The sequence below is a fragment of the Coffea arabica genome, chromosome 9c, assembly GCF_036785885.1.
Source record: "Coffea arabica cultivar ET-39 chromosome 9c, Coffea Arabica ET-39 HiFi, whole genome shotgun sequence".
Classification (NCBI taxonomy): domain Eukaryota; kingdom Viridiplantae; phylum Streptophyta; class Magnoliopsida; order Gentianales; family Rubiaceae; genus Coffea; species Coffea arabica.
In genome coordinates this window covers 17,685,492-17,708,495 of record NC_092326.1, presented here as the reverse complement: position 1 = coordinate 17,708,495, position 23,004 = coordinate 17,685,492, and the positions used below count along the sequence as shown (strand labels likewise).

The window sequence follows — 23,004 nt, the reverse complement described above, 5'->3', positions numbered from 1 at the left end:
CGGCTGCCAGGGGCCTGGGGCCGAGGCCCGGCTCGGCCACGCCTTGGCTGCCACGTGTCTAGGCCATAGTTATTAAACCCGGCCCGGTCCGGCGGTTCGACCGGTCAACCCGGTGAACCGGCCATTGAGCCGGGCCGGTTCGCTAATTAGATCGTTTTGACAATTGACCCGTTGACTTTTCAACGGACCGGCGGTTCAACCGGTCAAACCCGGAGAACCGTCCGGTTTTGTAGGAATCCGTCGGGTTTGCGTGTTAAAAATATTTGGAAGATGTTGTAGTGACGCTTCGAACCAACGACCTTCTGTATTTAAAGAAATGCAACAACCGCTACACCAACAGCTCACTTGTTTAACATTTAGTCTTTTTTTATTATATATTAGACTTATTCTTATTTTAATTTTCCAAAACCTAATTTATTTGGAATCTTTTAATAAATGTTATTACTCTCCTGACTCTATAAATTATGAAATGATTTTAAAAAATAACATATCACATAATTCATTCTAAAGGCAAATATCGTTCCTAATAATTTTTTGCATTTAAAATTCATAAATAAACTAGATAATTATACTTAGATAAAATTTTATTCTTGAAATTTGATGGATTACTAATTTAATTTAGATTTTGTTAATTCTTATAAGAATTAATGATGCTATAATAAATTAGACTAATTGAGCATTTACTATGACATAATTTATTATAGTTTTAATCATATCAAAAATTATAAAATATAATATTTAAATATATTTCGTGACCCACCGGTTGAACCACTCACCCACTGGTTGAACCAGTAACCCGTTCACCCACCTCTTTCGCCGGGTTCCCCTCCGGGCCGGGTTTAATAACTATGGTCTAGGCTCAGAGTGGGGCCTCTGCACTGACCATTTTTGTTGTTTCGACTTCTGCTATGAAAACTCAAGCCAGTTCTGTCTCAGGTCTAGCACTTGAGCCCACTAGTGAGTAATGAGCTAATGGTTAGAACAGAACAATTAAAGAAATATTATTGAATATGTTCTTTAATCTTATGTCATGGGTAGACAAATTCTAGAGCCATCACATAAATGACAAACCACAATTCCAAAATATGAACTTACTAATTCCACTTTGCATCCCGTAAATTCTTTTCAAATTTCACTTTGCTCCCTGAAATTTCAAGTATGGACATATTACAACTTTGGTTTGCACACCCACCCACTTTGCCCCTTTAAATTAAACACACTGAGAAAATTGACATTTTATGGCATATCTTTGATTAAACTTCATGCACCTTCAGTCATAATGTCAGATAAAAAAATGTGCAACGGGTATAAATGGGCTTTTAATTGGTATTTCACCACCTTGCTCACGGAGTCAAATATACAAAAACGAGAATATTGAGACAATATCACTTAACATTCTTGAATTTTCAAAAATATCACTAGCCTTCCCTAGATTTAGCTTTTTGTAACATTCTAAACTTATTTCATAATGCATAATTAAAATATTCATTTTGAGAGAGAGAAGATAATATTCTTCCAAAATTGCGCTTTTCTCGTGGTCCTTTAATTTTGATAACAAACAAATATATATGGTTGCTTCTATGTCAAAATATATACATTAACTCGAACAATTTCCCAAATTAAATTATATTTAATTAAAAGAACAAACAAGATTCTCTTTAACTCAATATTGCATGGAAAAAATACAAAGAATTTGTACCGTTAAAGTATATTTGGCATAGGTTGAGGCGCATAATAAGTCACTCTCTTTAAGATGATTTGTACCCCCATGGAATATAATCCGGTGTAGTAGGTTTCAACATATTGTTTCCAGAATACAATACCGCCACCACCCTTCCCTTTCTTCCTCCTCCATTGCCAACACCGCCCCTCTCCCTTCTTTATTTCTTCTCTTTCTTTTCATCCTTCTCATTCCTTCTTCCTCCCCCCTCTTTCTCGGCCTTCCCTCCCTCCTTCCACCTCCTCACTCCTCTGGTCTTTTTTCCCCTCCCTTCCCCTCTCTATGCCTAGAGAGGGAGGAGAAGAAAGAAGAGGAGTAGACGAAGATGAAGAGAAAGGAGAGAGGAGGAGGAAGGCAGGGAGGGACAATGGTGGATAGTGGTGAAAAATGAATAAAATTTTAACAATACCCTAATAAAATTTTAAATTTAAATAAAATCCTAAAATACATTTTCAAAGGTATTTAATACATACGGACCCATCTAAAGTAAAAAGTTTTTAAAATACAATACTACAGTGTTGTTTTTCAAATACATCCTTGAAAACACCCTTTATGGATATTATAATTTTAAGCACTTTGTCTTTTTGTGATACTCAAGCCGTCTATCTGGAGAACAAAAGTTTTAAGATTTTTAAATAATTTACGAAACTCCTAAATTCATCCAAAACACCTTTACATTAATTTTTAATTTCTTTTCCTATCTGGTGCCCTAAGGATACACAATAAAAATAAAGTTGGGTCCAATATTGAAGTTTTAACTCACCACTTACCCTCTGAGTTCCGGCACTTCTACATCTACCCTTTGTTGTAACTCACCACTTTTAACTTACCCCATCTTAAAAAAAAAACAATACTGGGTCCATTCTTTATTGTGCGCCATTAAACTACCAACTAAATGAATCCTAGAGGAAAAAATTTCTTTTGCAGATTGAAAACATCTTTAGTAAAGTTTTAGTTGTTTGTTTGTACTTTAAATAAATATAGTGCTTATGATTACTGTTGCCGTATTTTGTCTCTTCAGAGTTACACCTTCACACTTTTTGTCTTTGATGAATATGCTTACAATTTTGCGAAATAGTGGGACAACAAAGAGAAAGCATGGAAAGAATTATCTTCCCTCCTTCAAAATGAGTATTTACTCATACATTTTAAATTGGGTTTAAAATGTTACAAGAACTTAAAAATAGGGGAGGTCACTGATATTTTTAAAAGTTTAAGGGTACTGAGTTATATTGTAAGAAAGCTCAAGGAGGTTTCTAATATTATCTCAAAATTATACATGCATATGCTTTGCCTTTTGTCATTAACTCTGTTTTCAATTTTATTTTCCTTCTCCTCATCTTCAAAGTAGGAAGCTGCTGTGTCACACAACCTCAAAATAATTTTTTTTGTTTGTACTTTGTTTTTTTCTGGTGTTTAAGAAGAAACAAGTTGCTCCTCAAAGAAATAAAAGGAACAACAACTTATGGGTATGCATCGTTTTCTAAACCACAAGGGAAGAAACTTACCGATAAGGACCTTCATAGCTTGTAGTAGGAGCTACAGTTAACAAACCAGGCAAATCACGTGATTTAATTTATTATTGACTGTAATAAGATTGTGCAATCACTAAAACTAGCGTTTTACGAGTCATGAAAAGGACTTCTAAGCTAAAGGATTCGGCACAAGGCTAAATCTGTGCTGCGTGTTTAAATTGTTTCTAGGGTTAATTACCCTAGAGTATACCTTGATTTTTATTTTAATCTTTATTTTTATTATTTAATCCCATAAGAGACAAAAATGCCCATATATTATCCTAAGTTTTATTTCAAATTTTCTACTCCTTTTAAACATTGAATTTTTTACCTATGGATTGATTTCGACCACTCTAATTGGTAGTGGTAATGTTTCATATAAAATTAGTCCATATATTAAGGAATACCCTAGAAATTGAGTAGTTTCAAAAAAAAAAGGACAAAGAAAAGATCCTAATAAGCAATAATTCATTAGAGGAAAAGCAACAACAAGAGAGTCCAACATTTGACATGTAAATATGCGATTGTGAAAATGAGTAATTGACTTTGAATTGTCTAGTTATAAGACAATAGAATACAATTTTTTTTAATTCCTTAAAGTGGAGAATAGATTAAATTGATTTATAAAAAATATACATAGTTTCTTCAATTTTACAAATTAGACAATGTACATCATAAATTTTTTCTTAGAAAAAATTTTTATTTACTTAAAAATAAAAGTTTTAAAAAAATAATTTGGAATAAAAAAAAGAAAAGAAATACCTACAAAGGAAAAAAAAAATCAACATAGTAGAGGGATATTTTTGTCACTTAGAAGGTTAAGTGACACAAAATAAAGGTTAGGGAGGTAAAGTGAGAATTAAGGTATACCTCAGAGGATAAATTGTAATTGACCCTTGTTCCTATTTTGAGCTTTAATTTACAAAACATATCTGAAGTGAAACATTACCCACACTTTGAAAATAAATATTTTATTCTACTCACAAAGTCTCTTGAAAAATTATACTCCTATCTGTTTTATTCTTCTAGAAGAAAATATATTTCATTGTGAAAAAATTACTATTACTTCTTTAAAAAGTAAATTGTGTACCATCAAATTAAAATGGTTGGATAGCCAAATTATAAATTGGTTCATCAAACTAAAAAACTCTTCCTACTTGATCTTCCAAAATTTAAGAACTCATTCCAAGTTGATACTTCAAATTGAGAAATATATCCTACTTTAGGCTATTTTTTTAAGGGATATCCCGATTTAGTCTTGCAAACCGACAATTGATAACTAACTATGGAAGTATATAACCGAAAAAAAGCAACCAGTTTTTAGTCCTTCTATAAAAAGCTTTCAAGCATTTATTATTTGTATTGTTTCATTTTCCAATAACATTTTTCTTTTAATGTCATAGGACAAAATATTAGAACCATTATTTCCATTCAATCGTCACACTGTACACAAAATTAGTAGGACGCACTGATTTTATTTCCGGTTAAGTACACTTATCTTTCTTAAGATTTGACCATATTACAAAACTAGCCAATGGTTTAACAGAATTGCAATAAACCCCTCGAATGCCAACATATAGGCTTCTCACGTCAACCTATTGCCACAAAAGTTGGCTTAAGTAAGCGTAATATCTTACTATCTTACTATATAATAAAGCATGAGTAGGGCTTGATGTATAACAAAAAGTGTTAATATTTATCCTTCCAAAAATATTCTTTCAATATTTATGATTATCTATCCACGTCGTATTTGAAAAAGTGCACACTCTTACATAACTACCGCTACATAATTATCATTACACTTCTCGATTAACTAAGGGGGTGCTTGTTTCATATATTGGAATCGAAAATGGAAATGGAATCATAGGCTCTGGTTTTTGAATTAAACTTTTCATTCCAATATCTAGCTTGATTCATACATTGGAATTAGCATCATTCTAATTCCTGATGTTTGGTTTGATGAGTGTTTCGGAATGAAATGCAATTGAATTCCAAATTTACCCCTATAAAAACAAAAGAATTACACATACGACAAATTAATATCTCCATAATTGTAACTACAATAGTTATTAACTTTTTGATAAAACATAAGAAAATCATAAACCATAAAAAAAATTAATACCAGAAAATAAATATAGTGGGTGCATTAACAAGGAGTAAATTTTCCAAAAAGAGGGAGTTTTTAAATTAACTTCCCAAAGGGTGGCAATTTTTGAGTCTCTTCCCAAAGGGTGAAAAATGCATCCAAGGAATGCGTTCTTCCAAATAAAAACGTCACTTTCAAATACGTTATTTTAATTTTCATAAATTTGTTTAAATATGAAAAATTGGTTAAATAGCGCACAACATACTAGCTCTTTATGGGAAACTGGCAGGTTTTATAGTATGTTTTGTACTAGTTTTTTATGGAAAACATACCAAATCTTTATGGGAAAAATTGGTTAAATAGCGCCCAAAGGAAAACTAGTATGTTTTGTATTTAACATAAATTAAATATGTGAAAGTTAAAAAAAAAAAAAAGAAATTGCCCATAACATACCAGCTCTTTATGGGAAACTGGCAGGTTTTGTATTTAATGCCCATAACTATGAAACTGAAAGGTATTCAGGCAAACAATTTTACAAATAGGTACAAGGTAACCAGAAGCCCACCCAAACTATACCAGTATTCACAGATCAAATAATCAAAATATCAAGAATCGATTGACTCTTTGTTTCTGAGCTTCCATTGAATGCGTAATTCAAGAAAACACAGTGAGTAGCGTGAGTGGAATAAAAGTGAGAAGGTGATGGGTCCAAAGCATAGCATTTTGGTCCAGTTAGTGTTATTGTGTCAGATTCCCTTTTTTTCTTTTTTATTTTTAGCTAGCCAGTGAGTAACCTGAAAAAACAGAGAAGAAGGAAGAGAAAAGCTTGCATACGGAGAAGAAAATTGCAGAGGCAAAGGAGAAGAAATTTTGGATAAGAAATGAAGAAGAAGAGATAGGAAATCTGATGAAGAAAAAGAACAGAAGGTGCTGCGTATGATGGAGAAAAAAAAAGGTAGACCCGTCATAAATATTGTCTGAGGGAATCAGTTGAGCGTTTTGTCTAAAACCTCCCAATTTGTTCGGGAATGGGATAAGTCCGATTTTTTTAGAAATGATTCCAAAGATTGCATTCCAATAGGCTTAACCCAAGCAACAAATAAGGGATTTATTTCATTCTATGATTTCCAAACCCTTTAACCAAGCAGTCCCTAATTAATTACTCCACTTATGAACATTGCATCACCTCCCAAAAATCCCTCTAACTAATTTTTTATTCGATATCTTTTTTATTATTTTCTTTTTTCTAAAATAAGCACACACATAATGTGTGCCCAACCCACTAGCATGTTTTAAAACCCCATAGTACTCTTTTGCAATTTAAGTCAATTACATTTATCACCTTTGAAGTTTATAAAAATTAGAAAATAAATCTTGTGGTTTGTTGAATCACAATCTTACGTTTTTTTTTTAATTAGCAAGCCTGACAAGAGGTTGGGTGCCAACCCAACTTTTATTAAATAAAGTAAATCAAAGGATGGAGCGTCTTATTACGGTCTTACGTTTTGAATACTCAGACAATTATCAAATAGACCTTCTCTATATCAAGTCGAACTTATGTCCACAAAAATTTTTAATAAAATGTTCAAATTAACATAAAAATTCAAATTTCAAAAGAGACCATCTTTGAATCAAAATACCAAGTCCTATTGTTACGCATAATCTTGCTAAATTTTCTTGTTCTATATTCAATTCTAAATCTGGATATAATGGTTGATTTTTTACTGAAAATGTCGGTTGAGAAAGTATGCAGAGTTGAAATAAGGCAAAATCAAAGAAATGTAGATGAGAGGGAGAGTTTTACTTGTTTTTTTTTTTTTTTTGCCATTTCGTGTTGTTTTTTCGTTTTCTAACGGTGTTACCAGTTGACTGTTTTCATTTAAATTTTGTTCAAGATTTTCTGGATGAATTTTAATGGATGGCTTTTATAAACAATTAGCAACTCAAAGACTAGATTGTTTATTTTTCAAGCTTCGGAATCCTATATTCAGTTAAAAAACCCTCTACGGAAAATTGCATTTTTGTCATTTCATGGCTTCCATCATGGCTACCATCAAGGGTAGATGTACTTTAGGGTGTGTTTGTATAAGGATTATTTGTCAAAAATTAATTGCTTGCACCGCAAATACATTTTCTAATACACATTTTTTATCATATTTTATCTCACATGCATCACATTACAAAAAGTACAATAGTAATTATTTTAAATAATATTTTAACTAATCTTCCTATCCAAGCACACCCTTACTTAAACCACAAAAGTATATTTAATAATCTTATTATATATAAACCAGGAAGGAAGGGTTTGATGTAAACAAATTGTGTCATTTTGTGTATCATCTAATCTACTATTATTACTTATTTCTAAAATCAATTACATCATTTTTTTAACATCTCATCCTTCTCTACACCCTTCAAGGTTTATTATCTTATAACATTTAGATCTAACCAACAATTAAAAAGTGATATTAGGAGAGATAAGATAATATGATTCCACTATCGTCCCTCATTTACTGTATTATTTATTTAATCTAATACCAGCGTACACATTAAGAAAAAAGCTAGAATTTGCTGTTTATTATTAGGAATCAAATCACATATAACATCAAAAAATAAGTATATCATTCTATACATTTTCCTTAATATAAGATTCAAATTACACTTTTCAATTACATACCTATTGTCAATCATGACCAGTAACAAATGATCAAAAAATCTGCAACCAAAACATTACAAAGGCAAGCTTTAAGATCATAAAAATTTTCAGCAACTAATCTTAATATGTTGACAAAGATATTTATGATGTTAAAGTTCACTCTTTGTAATGTCTCAATTGCAAATTTTTATTATTATTTGTTGTTGATCATGTTTGACAATGGATTTATAACTTAAAAAAATAATTTGGATCTTACATTAAGTAAAAAATATAGAATGATATATTATTTTTTGATATTATATGTGATTTGATCCCTAACGATAAACCACAAACTTAGTGTTTTTCTTTAATGTGTGTGTTGGTATTAAATAGGGGTGGCAATTTTCGATACGACCTGAAAACACGACACGAATCTAACACGAAATTAATGGGTTTTAGTTGAGATTTCGGGAATTCGGGTCAGAATCGGGTTGAACCCGATGAATTCGAAAAAAAAAACAGGTCGATTTCGGGTCAAGCCGTGGTGACCTGATATGATCCGTTTACAAATTAAAAATAATTTAATAAACATAAAAATAATTTTATCTAACTAAACTAAGTTATTCTTTTTTTCAAAGGCATTAATTACTTAATCCTAAATGAATTTATTTAATTTGTGTGAAGTTGAAATTATTATATTTGGACAAATAATATATTATATTATTTTTTACTTTTATATCGTTTTAATTTATTTTATATTTTGTTTGGGATAAAACACTTTTACGGTATTTAATTTATTTTAGATTTGGTTTGGAATTATTTATTTAAATTTTTATTACTTGATTATGTAATTAGTTTTGTGAGAAATTGATTTTATTAGAAATTACAGTTATAAATTAATAAATTAAAATTAAGTTTTGGGTCATTTCGGGTTGACCCGCCAACCTGAAATTTTCGGGTTCGGGTCAGCATATCTGACCCGTCACGGGTTGGCGAGTCGGGTTCGGGTCAACAGATTTTCTAACAAGTCAGGTCAGAACCCGACCCGCCAACCTGATTTGGACCCGAATTGCCACCCCTAATATTAAATTAACTAAATAATGTAGTAGATTAGGGGCAATGATGAAATCATATTATTTTCTCTCTCTTAATATTGCTTTTTAATTACTAGTTGAATCTAAATGTTATAAGATAATTAATTTCAAAAGTAATTAGTATAATTTTTAAAATTTGAAGAGAAACTAGTGAAATATTCAAAAACTCAAAGAAGGTTTCTGAAATTATCCCTTTTAACTATCCACCTGTCTATCACCACTCTGCTTCTTTTGAATTAATTATCACTTTCCTAGTTTAAAAACTACCGCTTTTAAAACAGCTGAGCTATTTTTTTTACTACTTTTCCACAAAAAATAACACTACTCGTCCGATAGTTGCACACGTATTGGGTGCGTCTCACCCGGTAGTTTGATTAAACATCGGGGGAGGTAAATCTAATTAACCTTTGTGCCTTGCTCAATTTCACTTACCTTTTTATTTTTTCCCCCTTTTTGTCACCTACCTTTGGTGGCTGTATTTTGGTCTTCGCGGTCAATCACTCCCTCCCTCCCCATGGTAGTTGTTGACAGTAAGCTTCCACGTGTCCCTGCGAAACCCGTACAAAACGTGCCACCAGCTGCCCTATTACCACCAAAACCACCTGTCCTGCTTCTCGTCTATTTCTTGTACTAGTTTCTACATATTCAGTATTACTACTACCTCTTTTGAACTGTGTTAGAGACTTAGAGTCTCCCAACTCTCTCCTTCTTCCTCTGCTTCTTCTTCTTCTTCTTCTTCTCCCAAGCAGCAGCTTTAGGGGTTGTTGAAGCAGCTGATCAAGTGGATAGTAGATACCACTACAAAGACTCAAGTAAGTTTCTCTCTTTCTTTTCTCTGATGGCGTTTATTCCAATATTTTGCTGTGTTTAGAGCCTGCGCATACCTTTTTTTTTTTTTTTTTTTTTTTTTTTTTTTTTTTCCTTTTTTGAGTTTTCTTTGCATGTTTCTTGGATAACATTTCTTTATCTACTTCTGGCTTCAACAAAAGCTCTTTGATTTTATGTTTCTTTCTCTTTTCTGCTTTATTGGGCCTATTTACTGGTCTTAGAGGATGACCGGGAAGAAATCATCTGAGTTTCTTGAACAAGCTGATAATTAAATTTGTATCCTCCGAAATTTTATAAAATTAAATTTCAATTCACCTGAAAATGGACTCCGACAAATTTTGGCTTTTTAATATTCTTTTGTGTGCTTTTTTAATTACAATAAAAGAATTTGAGAGAAGATGAGGAAGAAAAACAAAATTTTCTACAAGTTAAAAGTTGGAAAAGTAGGAAGTCAAGAAAAGTTTAAAGGAGCTGTCATTTTTGATTTTTTGTACCACGGAATCCTTCACGACAAATGAATGAAAATGTTGATAAATCATAATTTTATCTGGTTCAATCTCAATCGTTTATTGAAAATCTATTTATTTTCAAATGAGTGGTTGAGATCGAGCAAAATTGTTACGACCCGAATTCCAACCGTCCATAGCCCAATGCAATTCCTCTGCGGTTTTTCTTTGCCAGCCGCCGCAGAGGAACCAGGTCCTCAAATTTGCTGACAAAAGTTTCCTATAATGGACGTATGCATTGCTTAATCAATTACGTGTAGGTTTCGCACTTTTTCAGAAGGAACAATTGTGTCGACCGAATTGATTTGGTTTGTTACGAGTTAAATTGACGGTAGCAATATTATACCATTTTTTCCCCTGCATAACCTAATCTATTTTTGGTATAAAAGGATCTATCTTTAGGCTGTATAAGATCTACTAGATCAAAAGGTGCTTTGACACTTTATTTAAATTTATTTTATTTTATTGTAAATGGGTTCGAAGTCTGGATCTACAGTTAGAGAAGGATTGTGGTTACTTACTGAGACGAAGTTCAGTGGTTCAGTAATCATTTCTTGCCAACTAGCAATTTTGTATTGTGTAGATTTATGGTCGTGTCTCACGTGCATTGATGAGAGAGACGTGGCCTTCATGAATCCAGAAATGTAGTTCAACATTGGCATCTTGGACCAGGGGCGGATTTAGAGTGGAGGCACTGGGGCACGGCCCCCACTGCCCCTCTTAAATTCCTATAATACATCTACAATTTTAACATAATTTTAAAGGTGCCTCTAGAATTTTTTTTAGAAAAAATATGAAAGAATGGGTCATAAAATTTATATAATTCACTTTCCTCCTCTAGTTCCCATTTTTCCACCAACAGGGTCAAGTACCAATTATATCAGTCATCCCTTTACTCCTGTGGTCCCCCATTTCCTTTCACACCCGGTTCCTCTTCTTCCACATTCAAGCCAACTACTTTTTCTTTTTATCATTTCATCCAATTATTATTTACTTCCTTTGTCCACATTCCCCAATTTCCCTTTCCTCATCTGGCTCTTGGTTGTCCCCACTCCCCAACATACATACGAGAGCCATTTTTTTTTCCACAACCAAAGTTTGTTACTCTTTCTCTTGATCACTTCATCCTATTTAGAGATTGCAAGAATCAATTGATCTTCTAGGACTTGGGTCCGCCACATTTTGTAGCTCTTTCCACCAACTTTAGGAGACCGTCAAAATCATGTTCTAAACGTACAATTGCTTCTTATTATTATTATTTTAAGTTTGTTTGCAAATATATTTCTAAAGCATGAGACTATTACTATTTTAAAGAAATTTGAAAATTGATTAGTTAATGTAATAACTAATAAATGAGTTATTTGATAAATATTTTAACTTGTGAAATTGTGATTTTATGCATGAGACTTTTTTTTTTTTTGCTTAAAAAATTAGAAAAAGAGTAGATAAAAAATTTTAGTGTTATTTTTGCCTCCACTAAGATTTTTTTCTGGCTCCGCCCCTGTCTTGGACGTTAGCGATCAAAGTTTGGTTGGCTTATTCTTTTGTGTTACCACTGAAGTTAGGTAGATGAATTCTAACAGTCCTGCAGGCATTGGCAAATTTAATCGTGCCATTTTCTTTTTCTTTTTTTTTTTCACTTCATAAATTATTTTTGCTGGGTTCAATTATTTTGTACCCTATAAATGTTGATATTCTAGCCCTTTTCCATTGGATTCCGCTTTTATTCTAGCCCTTTTCCATTTGATTTGATGTGCTAATTTTTGCTTTGTGATAAGTTGTAATAATTATCTTACTTTTTTGTTCGTCCTACAATATTAATTGCTCTCTTGAATCAAATTTATACTTGGAAGATATTTTCAAGTCTCATGATTGCTTAATTTCTGTTTTCTCATTTTTCTCAGATTGTAAATGTTGTACTAAAAAATATCGAAGAAAACAACCTAAAATATCGGTATGTCTATATCCATATTATTCTTTTTATATAAAGTCTAAGGAAGTTTATATTGTTAAATTGTATATTTCGTGAAATACCTTTTTCACTTTCATAATAAGGGGTAAAATAATTCTATCATTTTCAAAAAAAAAAAAAAAGTTTCTTCTTTTTAATTTTTATTCGAAACCTATTTGGGTACATTTTAATTAGAATTTTTAAGTTATGTCAGTAACTACGCATAACTATATGTAGCTATCCAAAAAATACCCATTTGCATAATTTAGCTATAAAACCGATTTCAATTGCAATGGTGTTTGGTAATAATCGTACATTTTTATTGTTTGCACACAATACTATACCTTAATCAACAATTTGATACAAAATATGAACAATTATTAGAATGGCATCAGTTCTCCACGTGCTCATTCACATCGTGGGACCTATTGAGTTTTTAATCCCTTTTTGAAAACAATGTCTAAATAAATAAACTGAAGGAATTTGCTGCTCAATGTTCAGATGGCTCAGTTGAGCTTTTATACTATTCTCATATTCTGTTTGCACATTCCACATAATTCACTTACCTAACCACCCAGAAAAATGTGCATATCCAGCTAGAATCCTACATAAAGGGGTTGGGTTAAAAGCTTGGGTGACAGTTGGCTAGATGTAACGTGACCTGTCTATGCAATAAATGGGAATGGACGGCCACTATATTATTATATTATGTAGAAGGGCACAAGTCTCTTGGTACGTCGGGAAATTTTATATTGGTGAAGAATAATTACTTGACATGTTTAATAATTAGTACAGGATTAATAGAAAAGTTCGAGCTCTTCTATTAATTCTTGTATGTTCGAACTCTTTTATCGATTTTAGAATAATTATTAGACCTGTCAAATAATTATTCTGAAATGATATAAAATTTTTTTAGTCCATAGCATCTTCATTTTTTGAAAGAATTTCTTTTCTTTGAACATTTTGCATCGGGCAATTGGTCATGAATTATCTCATCCTTTTGCTGTCTTTGCTGTCTGGAGACGTAATAATTATTACTTTTGAATTTTCCTGAATGATGATTGAGACTGCTCTGGGCCAGAGTCTATTCATTCTAGCATAGACCATCGTTTTGGCAATAAATTTGCTGGGCCCATCTATATTCCTCTGCCTTTGGGCAGTGTAGGTGCACCTTTGTTTTATTTTTTAAATCTTCGTTATTATTTCTACTAAAAGTATAGCATGGATGGCAAAAAATCAAAAGTGGTTCTGAGCTAAGAAAACTTTATTCCTTAATCATACTTGTAAATCGTTAATGATGCTATCCCATGGCTAATTTGACTAAGGTAGAGGTAATTTTTTTTTTAAGCAGATTATGGTAGAGGTAAATAACATCTTAAGAAAAGCGAATATAAGACTCAAAGTTTGCCAATACTATTTATATTTCTAATTTTTTAAGGTTTAATTACAATTTGACTTTTCTAATTAAGTGTTAGCAGCAAATTATTCCTTGTATTGGCAACACATACAAATTACGCTCAATGATTAAGAGTCCAATGCACTTTTTTTTTTTTTTTTTTAAAATTTTTTAAATTTTTAGATTTGTTTTCCTCATCCTTCTTTCCTATTACTATATACGAATTTGGACAATAATGAAATGAATATATTTTACTAAAAATATTAAGTATTTTATTTCTAATTAATAATTTCTTAGTATGCATAATTGTTAATTAAATGTTATAAATGCATCAATTGTTGGTAAAAAAGAAATTATGTAAGTTTACTAAATATATAATTTTCAATTTCTTATAATAAACTGATGATAATTAAGTATTATATGCAATGGTCTATATTTAAGCCTTAAAAAAAGAAGAAAAAAAGAAAAAGGTAAAAGTGAAATATTGAATCTAAGTATGTAAGGTTTTTTAAATAGATTTTGATAATTAAAGGAATGTGTAAGCAACACTAACACACACTTTTGTCATTGTGCTTTTTCAATATATTTTTCTTCTTTTCCATGTGCAGCAACTTTTTATGGTGGTTAGCTTGGAGTTCTCTTTTGCGTTTCCCTTTTTACTTTTCTTAAAAAGACATTATCCAGTGACTAGATAGGAATCATTTTTCGACAGCCATTCCTTTCAATTTTTTGTGCTTCCAAATTGTTTCGGAGATAAATGTTTCATAATTGCCAGGAATCTATTTATCTACTACTCAAAGAGTTCATATTTCTAGCACGTGCATCCCTCTAAAAATATGCTGTATTAGATCTTTCTATCAGAATTTTATGCTTCCAGTTTAGCCTATTCAAAAAGGAGTAGCAGCCTTTACATACTTGAGTTTGGAGGCTGCATAGCAATTTTGGTGCTGTTAGTGGTTTAAAATACTTGAATGCAACATCTGAAAACAACTCAGAAATATGTTTCTTTGATAATGGTATTTAGACCGGAAAGAAGATGATTGACGGGGTGTCTTAGATTGGTGAAATTACAGACAAGGTAGCCAAACTTGGTTAGCTGATAATGTGGAACCATTCCTTGGAAATCTTCTAATTAGTATTTGTTGACAATGACTAGTCAAATCATTATGTGCTTGCTTCTTAAGTTCCAAACTGTTATGATCGTGGGTGCGCAATCAAATTTCCATTGCGAGTGAAAACTGTGAATTATATGTCCGAACTTAGATCTTTGTCATCAATAGTACAAGATGATTAATTTGCTTCTTTAATACCATCTTGCTTACAGAGCCATGGACAATGGGCTACAAGAGAGGCTGCTTAGCTCAGGAAAAGAAGAGGTTGTTAATTTGAAAGGACGGATTGCTGATGAATCCAAGAAGATATGGAAGGTTGCATTGCCTGGTATTCTCGCACGAGTGTCTTCATTTGGGTGCATAGTGGTGACACAATCATTTGTCGGACACATTAGTGAATTGGATCTTGCTGGTTATGCTCTTGTACAAACTCTCAGCGTGCGGTTTGTAAATGGAATACTGGTATGTTCACCAACTCCTTGCAGTTGTTATATATGTTGGATTTTGACCATTAAAAGTTTCTCTGGGTTGTAAATTCTCAAGATTGCTAATACCTGAACTCTATGCACCAAGTGATTGCTTCATCTTGATTAAGAAGTTTTGCAAGGTGTGAAAGGTGAATATAAACTGTAACTAAGACAAATAAACCAGCTGCAACGAATTGTTATGTACACACAGAATGAATGGTTCAATGTTATAAACTTGTCATGTGTTCTGTAATCTATATACTTACAAATGTACATGCTAATAAACAAGCACAAACATATAGTGTTTCCAGCATCTTCAAAATGTTTCACTTTGAGAATTCCTTAGATCTCCTGTCACACAGTCTGAAGGAAAAAGAGCAATAGGGTATCACTAACTGGAACTCATCAGATTTCGAATTTTATTCTTCCTTCCACCAAAGGACAAGTAATCTCATCAAAACTAATTGATTACTGGTCTTGCATTTGGTGGCAGTTTGAATATGCTTTCATTTCATTTCTTCTGAAAGTTAGCAATCAATTAGCAAGACATTATTTGTTCAGTATTTCCCTCTTTGTATGTAGCGTGATAAGAAATTGAGAATTCAGTAGATGGAGCATATGAAAGAGGAGTATGAAATACAAACCCAAATGTAACTGCCATTTTACCGTAGGCATCCACAATATGTTCATAGTTCCGATGCTTTTGCTGTTATGCCTATTCTTGTAGAAATTATTAGCCATCTGGAGGCATGGTTTTTGTCTATAATTTCCGACTCGGGCTAGGTATTGACTCGATTGAGTTCAAGGGTTAGGGATCAATGGATTCGACCCATGGTCAAATTGGATGACATCATAAATACGCCACACACACATACACACACATTCATTTTTCCTACAAATCAAATTTACAAAATATAACCAAGAATCTAAAAATCCAAATCCATATCCAATTCACTAAATTCATAAAATAGAAATCTCATACATGTTCAATCTTTGACAAATATAAATCCAAATAAAAATGTGATGTTTTCTATATTGCATCCAGAATACTTATTATGAATTTATGAGATATATTCTGTTAATTTTTCATAAAATTTTTGCCATGACACATTCATGTACAACAGTTTTATGATACTAAAGAACAATTTCCCAAGAGCTGAAATTGACTGAGAAGTAAGAGTACCTTTTCTACAAGTTCATGTCTCAATTCCACTGTCATACTTCTAATTGCCCTGCTGGTTTGCCTTTCTTCTACATAATAACTTGTTGTGGTAAAGAAAATGGTGGATTTTTCTATACCTTTAGTGTAAATGCTACACACAACGGTAAGCATCCTATAATCAAAGAACAATGAAAGCATACAACAACCCAAAACAATGAATATACATAGAGGTTTTGTCATTTGCAAGCATTAATGTTAAGCATTAGAAGACAGAATGAAAGAAAAACAGCACAATAAATTTGGTAATCAAAATCTCAATATTCAAGTAAAGGTTCTAGTAACTGTGTTTAAGGCTTTATTTGATAACCCAATTCAGCGCTTAAAGTTAATGGGTTTAGATTTTAACATGTTTAGACGTGCTTGATAACTAAAACTTGAACATCTGAATTAATTAAGTAACACTGAATTTCTTGGGCAAAATTTACTTTAAAAAATAAATGATAACCTATTCACTTATCACTTAATGTGATATATACTCAAATGTATCAAATTTGGTACTTAACAATTTAATAAGTTAATGGATTCAGATTTTGGACTTTCAGTTTTCAAACTTCAATTTTTCAAACGCACCCTAAGTATGGAAATCATCGGGTATCAATTACTATTAAATACTACTGTATCAAAATTGATAGTGAAAGCAAAAAATTACCTTAGCTGTGAAAATAGAATAGACAAAATATTTTAAGTTCATATCAATTCCAGTCGTAAGAAAAAAATTATAGAAAAAAAGGAAAAGCTGCAATCAAATACCGGTCCCCGTGTAAGAAAAATGGTGAAAATTACCAATTTGAAATGTTGGCTTGAGCCTTGAGCTTGAAGTCCGAAGGAGCTGCTGGTGGTAGATGCTTGAAGTCCGAAAATTATCAGAGGTGCGGCGGCGGCCCTATTGGGGAGTGGTGGCGATGGAGAATCCTGTTGGGAAGCAGCAGTGGAGGAGCTAGGGTTAAGGTTCTTAAAAATGAAAAAGAGGAGATTCGTTTATTCACTTTGTTGGGTTTGTTTAATTTTTCCAGATTTTTTGGTCTTTTTTGGTTGTTTAATCGGCAGTCCATGGGTCAAGACAAACTCAAGTGTTAAAGTTTTTTTTAAAAAATTAGGCAAAAAAGGGGGTAGGGGAAAAACCGGGTTTAATCGAGTTCTATTGGTTCACTGGTCAAATAAAACCCAGATTTGACCGAATTCATTCATTATTTCTGAGTATTTGATTTGATTCGGATCGGCTTTCGACCAGCTTGATCGGTTGATCTAGTTGGAGTCTAAGAACACTGGTCTTTGGTTGGAGTTGCTGCATATAAAGCTCATAATCAAGTATATTGAAGGAATGACTACATAATTGCGACAATACACATTGACGGATAATTGACAAACCAAACATTGAAGACACTAGAGCTCTATGGAGGTACAATTGGTCAAGGAAACCATTTTGTAACATGGTTTATTGTTATTGCCTATTAAATGGAAAATAAATCAAGAAGATTTCAGTTAAGATTAATGCATTAAAATTTGAAAAAAAAAACTTGAACTGAATCGAAACGTAGAGGCAAACAATCAAGAATATCTTGGCTTTTAGAAATGTTTCCGAAATAATTTTAGCTGGCATAATTTTGAGATGTTTTGAAAGAAAATCGTTAATTGACCAGTTTAAGGGAATTTAGGAGGGACTATGAGATAGTGTTATAAAAATCACAAGGCATGTGCTCTGTTTGGATTCAAGAGTTTTTGAAAAATTAGTTTTTCAAAATAAAATTTTTAAAAAGTACTCTAAAAAGTAGTGTAAAATTTTTTTAATGTTTAAAAAAATCCCAAAATATATTGTAAAAACTCTTCTACTCTTAAATATTCCAAAATATTTTCTAAAAATATCCCAAAATATACTATAAAAACTTTGCTATAGTAAAATTTTTCAAAAACACCCCTAAAAACAGGTAATCCAAACGTAATTACTTCAGGATTAAGTTACTGATTAGTGCTAGGAAACACCAATAGTTACAATTTTGAAGCAGATGGGAAGCAATTAGATTGCTTATTTAATCTTGTCAAGCACTTAATAGGGCTGTTAAGGAACTTACAGGGTGCAAAAGTTCTTGCATAGAAATCTGGCAAAGACAGAAGAAGACTTAATAATGATTCTAACTGAAGATTGAGCTGCATTCTTTCTAACAAATATGGCATTCAATCCAAAAGCTTTCAGTGAAGTTTGCATTTACGTGTGTGTATTTGCCTAATGGAGTAAAGAAACTAATAAAAGTCCTATATAGTTATTTTCCTCTCAGGCGGTTATCACTTTGATCTTTAATGATGCTATTTGCTGGATTGATCTTTAATGATGCTATTTGCTGGATTGATCTTTAATGATGCTATTTGCTGGAGTGATTATTCTTCCCTGAAAAAGTATGACTGGTGGTAGTCTGTGGAAATATTATTGAAGGTGAAGTATACTTCGTATTGAGCCTTTAGATATTTCTGAGTGGATTATGTACGTGTCTGGTTTTGATATTTCTTTTTGTTTAAAATGGTTGGGCATTTTTATGTAATTTTAGACCCCGAGGTCTCTTTCTCTGCTAGCTATTCATGAACAGGCTCAAAAAACTATTCATGAACAGATATTAAATTGGAACTCTGCTTTTTCCGTCTTGTACAATTATTCCATATTGCATCATGTAAAATGAATAATGTTTGTGTGGCTTCATATCATCTGCATGTTTGCCTCATCGTATTTCTCAATGCTGTGCCACTAAATGATTATCAGTTGCTGAACTCAGCTTTGATAGCACCCATGGCATTGAGTTCATGTTATGTGACAAAATGGAAGATTCATAATCCAACTTTATTGCTCAGGCATACATTGATTTTCAATCAACCTTTTTGCTTTGACTGTGATTCTTTTGGTTGTCTTACATGAGTGCTAAACTTGATGAAGCTAACCACTTGAATGCAATTTCAGTCATACCTCATCTTATGTCCTCTCAAACTTCATATGTTCTGCTTCAGTTTTCTTCATTGTGCTGTTGTTGCAGATTGGAATGTCCAGTGCGACAGAAACTCTTTGTGGGCAAGCATTTGGTGCAGGACAGCTACATATGATGGGTATTTACCTGCAGAGATCATGGATTGTTGATTTTATTACTCTAAGTATCTTGCTACCGGTTTTCATCTTTGGAACATCCATCTTTAGATTGCTTGGTGAAAAAGATGATATAGCACAAGCTGCTGGGTACACCTCTCTATGGTTCATCCCCTTTATCTACAACTTTGTTTTCAGTTTGACAATCCAAATGTATCTACAAGCACAGCAAAAGAACATGGTCATCGCTTGGCTATCCATCTTGCAGTTCATTATCCATATTCCTTTGTCTTGGCTTTTTGTCTACCAGCTAGACTGGGGAGTTGGTGGTGCAATGGGTGCACTTAGTATCTCTTCATGGTTTGTGGTGTTTGGTGAGTTTGCTTACATCTTTGGTGGTTGGTGCCCTGACTCATGGAAAGGATTTACTACAGCTGCATTTAAGGATATATGGCCCGTAGTGAAGCTCTCAATAGCTTCTGGTGTGATGGTTTGGTAAGTTTTTTCATCCTTTTCTTTTTAGTTATTTGTTTTAAAGGACTAACCATTTGTTTTAAAGAAAATATTATCACGGTAATGCAGAGAGAATAAGAAATAGTCATATAACAGGATGCAGTAAAAAAAGAACTATAGTAAAAGATACCTGAGTTTGGAAATCGCTGTTATTATTAATCGACGTTATCTGTACATTTAACACAATCAGGATACGATGTTACTTTTTGATTTGCCCTCATCTAGCATAATCAGAATAAGCAGTTGCCTTTTTTTTCCTAACTTTCTTCAGGTTAATTTTGTGTCAAGCATTAGAGAACCATGTTTGTGTTCTGTAAATTAATGCGTTTAGTAGGATACTGCTACACAAATAAAAGTTTGGGGTCCCAAAATAGCTAATTTTTTTAAAAAAATGTTATAAACAAGTATTTCTATGAGAGACGATTTCAGACCCCAAACTTGTCCCTCATTCTGATGCTCAAATATTTCCAAATTGCTTGTAATCATGTGAATTAATTAGCTTGCTACAATCATAAGTATTCCTCCCATCTACTTTAGGTGTCATGATCAGAGCTGCATACAGTTAAAGAGAATTGAATTTTTGTCCTTGACACATTGAACTGACAAAATAAAGTTTCCAGATCTACCTTCCATCCAAATTTTACTTGGATATATATTTCTGACTGTTCTTACCTTGGAATTTGTATGGAAACGAGATTGAAAACAGTGGCTTTTCCTTTGACTTTTAAAATTATGACAAGTATTTTGAAATGGACAAAAATAAAATGCATGCGACATTGAATGAGACGAATGGAGTATATCTTTCATAAGTTAGGACCAAAGTCTTGTTAAAGCACTAGTACATTTCATAGGCCTAGGATGTCACAAATAATGTGAAATGTGAAGCGGTAATGTGGTTAATTTACAAGGCGTGTGAAAAGGTCCTGAATTAAATTCAAGTGCAGCTCAATGACATCGCTCGATTAACAAGTACTCACCATGCTAAACCAAATGTAAACACATACTTTTATGTAGTATTTATATTTGCTCTAGTAAACCAAATGTCAATTGAATATTTAATCAGATGCTCCATGTAGGTGTGCTGAAACTTCTTTAGTTCTTCAAATTATCTCTGCTAGTATACATTCTCACCGTAGAACTGTGTACTTAGATTAAAATTAATTTGATTTGGAAGAGAACTACATTGAAATTCATGCCTGGCCCATACTATTTGATCATGGATTTTTTTCTAGTCTCCAATATTTTTTGTCATATAGGAAATGAAAGAGGAACTTCTGATCACATCTCATGCATTCCCTAGGTATCCTATGAACACATTTGGACAGCCAACTCAATACCAATTAGCAGTGAGTGGAGTGCCCAAGATCTTTATTTACTTGTTTGGAAATCCTTAGAAAAACCAATGTCAGACTTGTCATTGAACCTCTCTCACATGAAACTTAAGATTGATAAGGACACATGAAACTGAATGAAATTCAAAGAGGTTATTGCAGCTCATTGAGGTGCAAGTTAACAAAGCCATAAGAGGAAAGAACTTGAGGTATGAATAAATAAATTCCTGGAACCTTGTGATCTTTCGTAGCAGAGTCCTGTGTGGAAACCACTTTTGAGACAAGTTACCAAAATGGAAGATCACGGGATCCCAACTCAAATTGAATAGACAATTGCTGAAGTGGCTCAAGATGCTTATAACTTGTTTCAAAAATTTTTGGAAACCAATGGGAGACTTTGTCCCTCAAAAAGTCCAAAATAGCAAGACATAATAAAAGATTTATATTTTTTATTTAGAATTTTCTATAATTACTTGCTGCTGGTTGAACTTGACATCTGTTTCTAATAAGTCAGCTCATGGTAGCCAGCTTGTGGATGCGGGAAGAAGCATGAACGTGCACCACTTTCAGCAGGAATAAGCACGAAATCGGGTTGCACGTCCTTAACCATAGTCGGAAAATTGTGGACAGCGTTACAACCTATGAAAACAAAATAAGCTTCAACTTGAAACAATTCAGAAATCGGGTAAAGAACTAAGGGTACATTATTAACTAGGTGGTAAGAAGGTGTAGAACAAGATTTAAATGAGAAAACTCCCTTTAACACTTCAATATTCCTTCCACCCATTGATTCAACTTGAGATGCCAGTGCTAGTCCTTTACACTTCTTGGTGCTATTAACATGCTCAAAACAAGGCAAAGGTGAGGAATGAACCATAGGTAGAGAACAAGCAGTAGAATCCAGAATTTCCCCTTTAAGATGAGCTCGAATCAATCCTCCAATGGTGTGGACAGGTTTGAGTTGACATGGTTCCATGAATTGAGACCAAAGAGATTTAGCTTCTAGAAGACAAACTCCATGGAAACTCGCAAAGTGTCCAAGTGGCGTGGGAATGGAACATGCCATGACCAACTCTACTTGACTTTGTTTAATCTGTACAAACGAAGAGGTACTAACCAAAACACATGTTAGCGTTTTAGCAAACAAAAACGTCCACACTTTCAACTTTTGCGAACATGGCCAACTCCTCCTCTTTACTCATCAATACGGCCAAAGTATTCTCGCCTTTCCCCACTTTATTCTTCTTGGACATTTGTTCATTCATTGCACTTGAGTTCGGATTTTCATTGTCTAGCTCATGTGCATGGCTCAGTTGTAACTCATTCATATTTGGCTCTTCAGTCAACGAGGGACTCGGATGAATTTTCCCTTTATTATCACCGGTTGACACATGGTTAAGTTGCTCCAAGTGGGAATCCAACACTTGGCTAAGTCTTTCCATCATAGAATCAACCAATGCTTTAGTCCGACTTCGGAATTCATTCTTTGCTTCACGAAGCTTTGACTCAATTCGAGAATTCTCAAACTCCTCGTCTTGATTGTCAAGACACTTCTTAGATGAACC

At 32.9% G+C, this 23,004-nt stretch overlaps 1 protein-coding gene across 2 annotated transcripts; it reads left to right on the top strand.

The window, feature by feature from the left end:
* The first annotated feature begins 9,630 nt into the window (after positions 1-9,630).
* Positions 9,631-21,733, top strand: LOC140014305 (protein DETOXIFICATION 25-like). 2 transcript variants are annotated; one of them, XM_072064905.1, is made up of 4 exons: positions 9,631-9,861; positions 12,288-12,337; positions 15,055-15,304; positions 19,549-21,733. In XM_072064905.1, the coding sequence occupies exons 3-4, from the start codon at positions 15,059-15,061 to the stop codon at positions 20,092-20,094; spliced, it is 792 nt and encodes a 263-aa protein (XP_071921006.1). In that variant the 5' UTR covers positions 9,631-9,861; positions 12,288-12,337; positions 15,055-15,058; the 3' UTR covers positions 20,095-21,733. The 2 variants fall into 2 exon arrangements, with proteins under 2 accessions (XP_071921006.1, XP_071921005.1); XM_072064904.1 differs by lacking the exon at positions 12,288-12,337 and having other exon boundaries at positions 9,638-9,861.
* The last annotated feature ends 1,271 nt before the right edge of the window (positions 21,734-23,004 follow it).

Coding starts and splice junctions, on each gene's coding strand:
- LOC140014305 (XM_072064905.1), top strand. CDS start 15,059: ATGGACAATGGGCTACAAGAGAGGCTGCTTAGCTCAGGAAAAGAAGAG. Junction 15,305..19,548: donor GGTTTGTAAATGGAATACTG/GTATGTTCACCA, acceptor CTGTTGTTGCAG/ATTGGAATGTCCAGTGCGAC.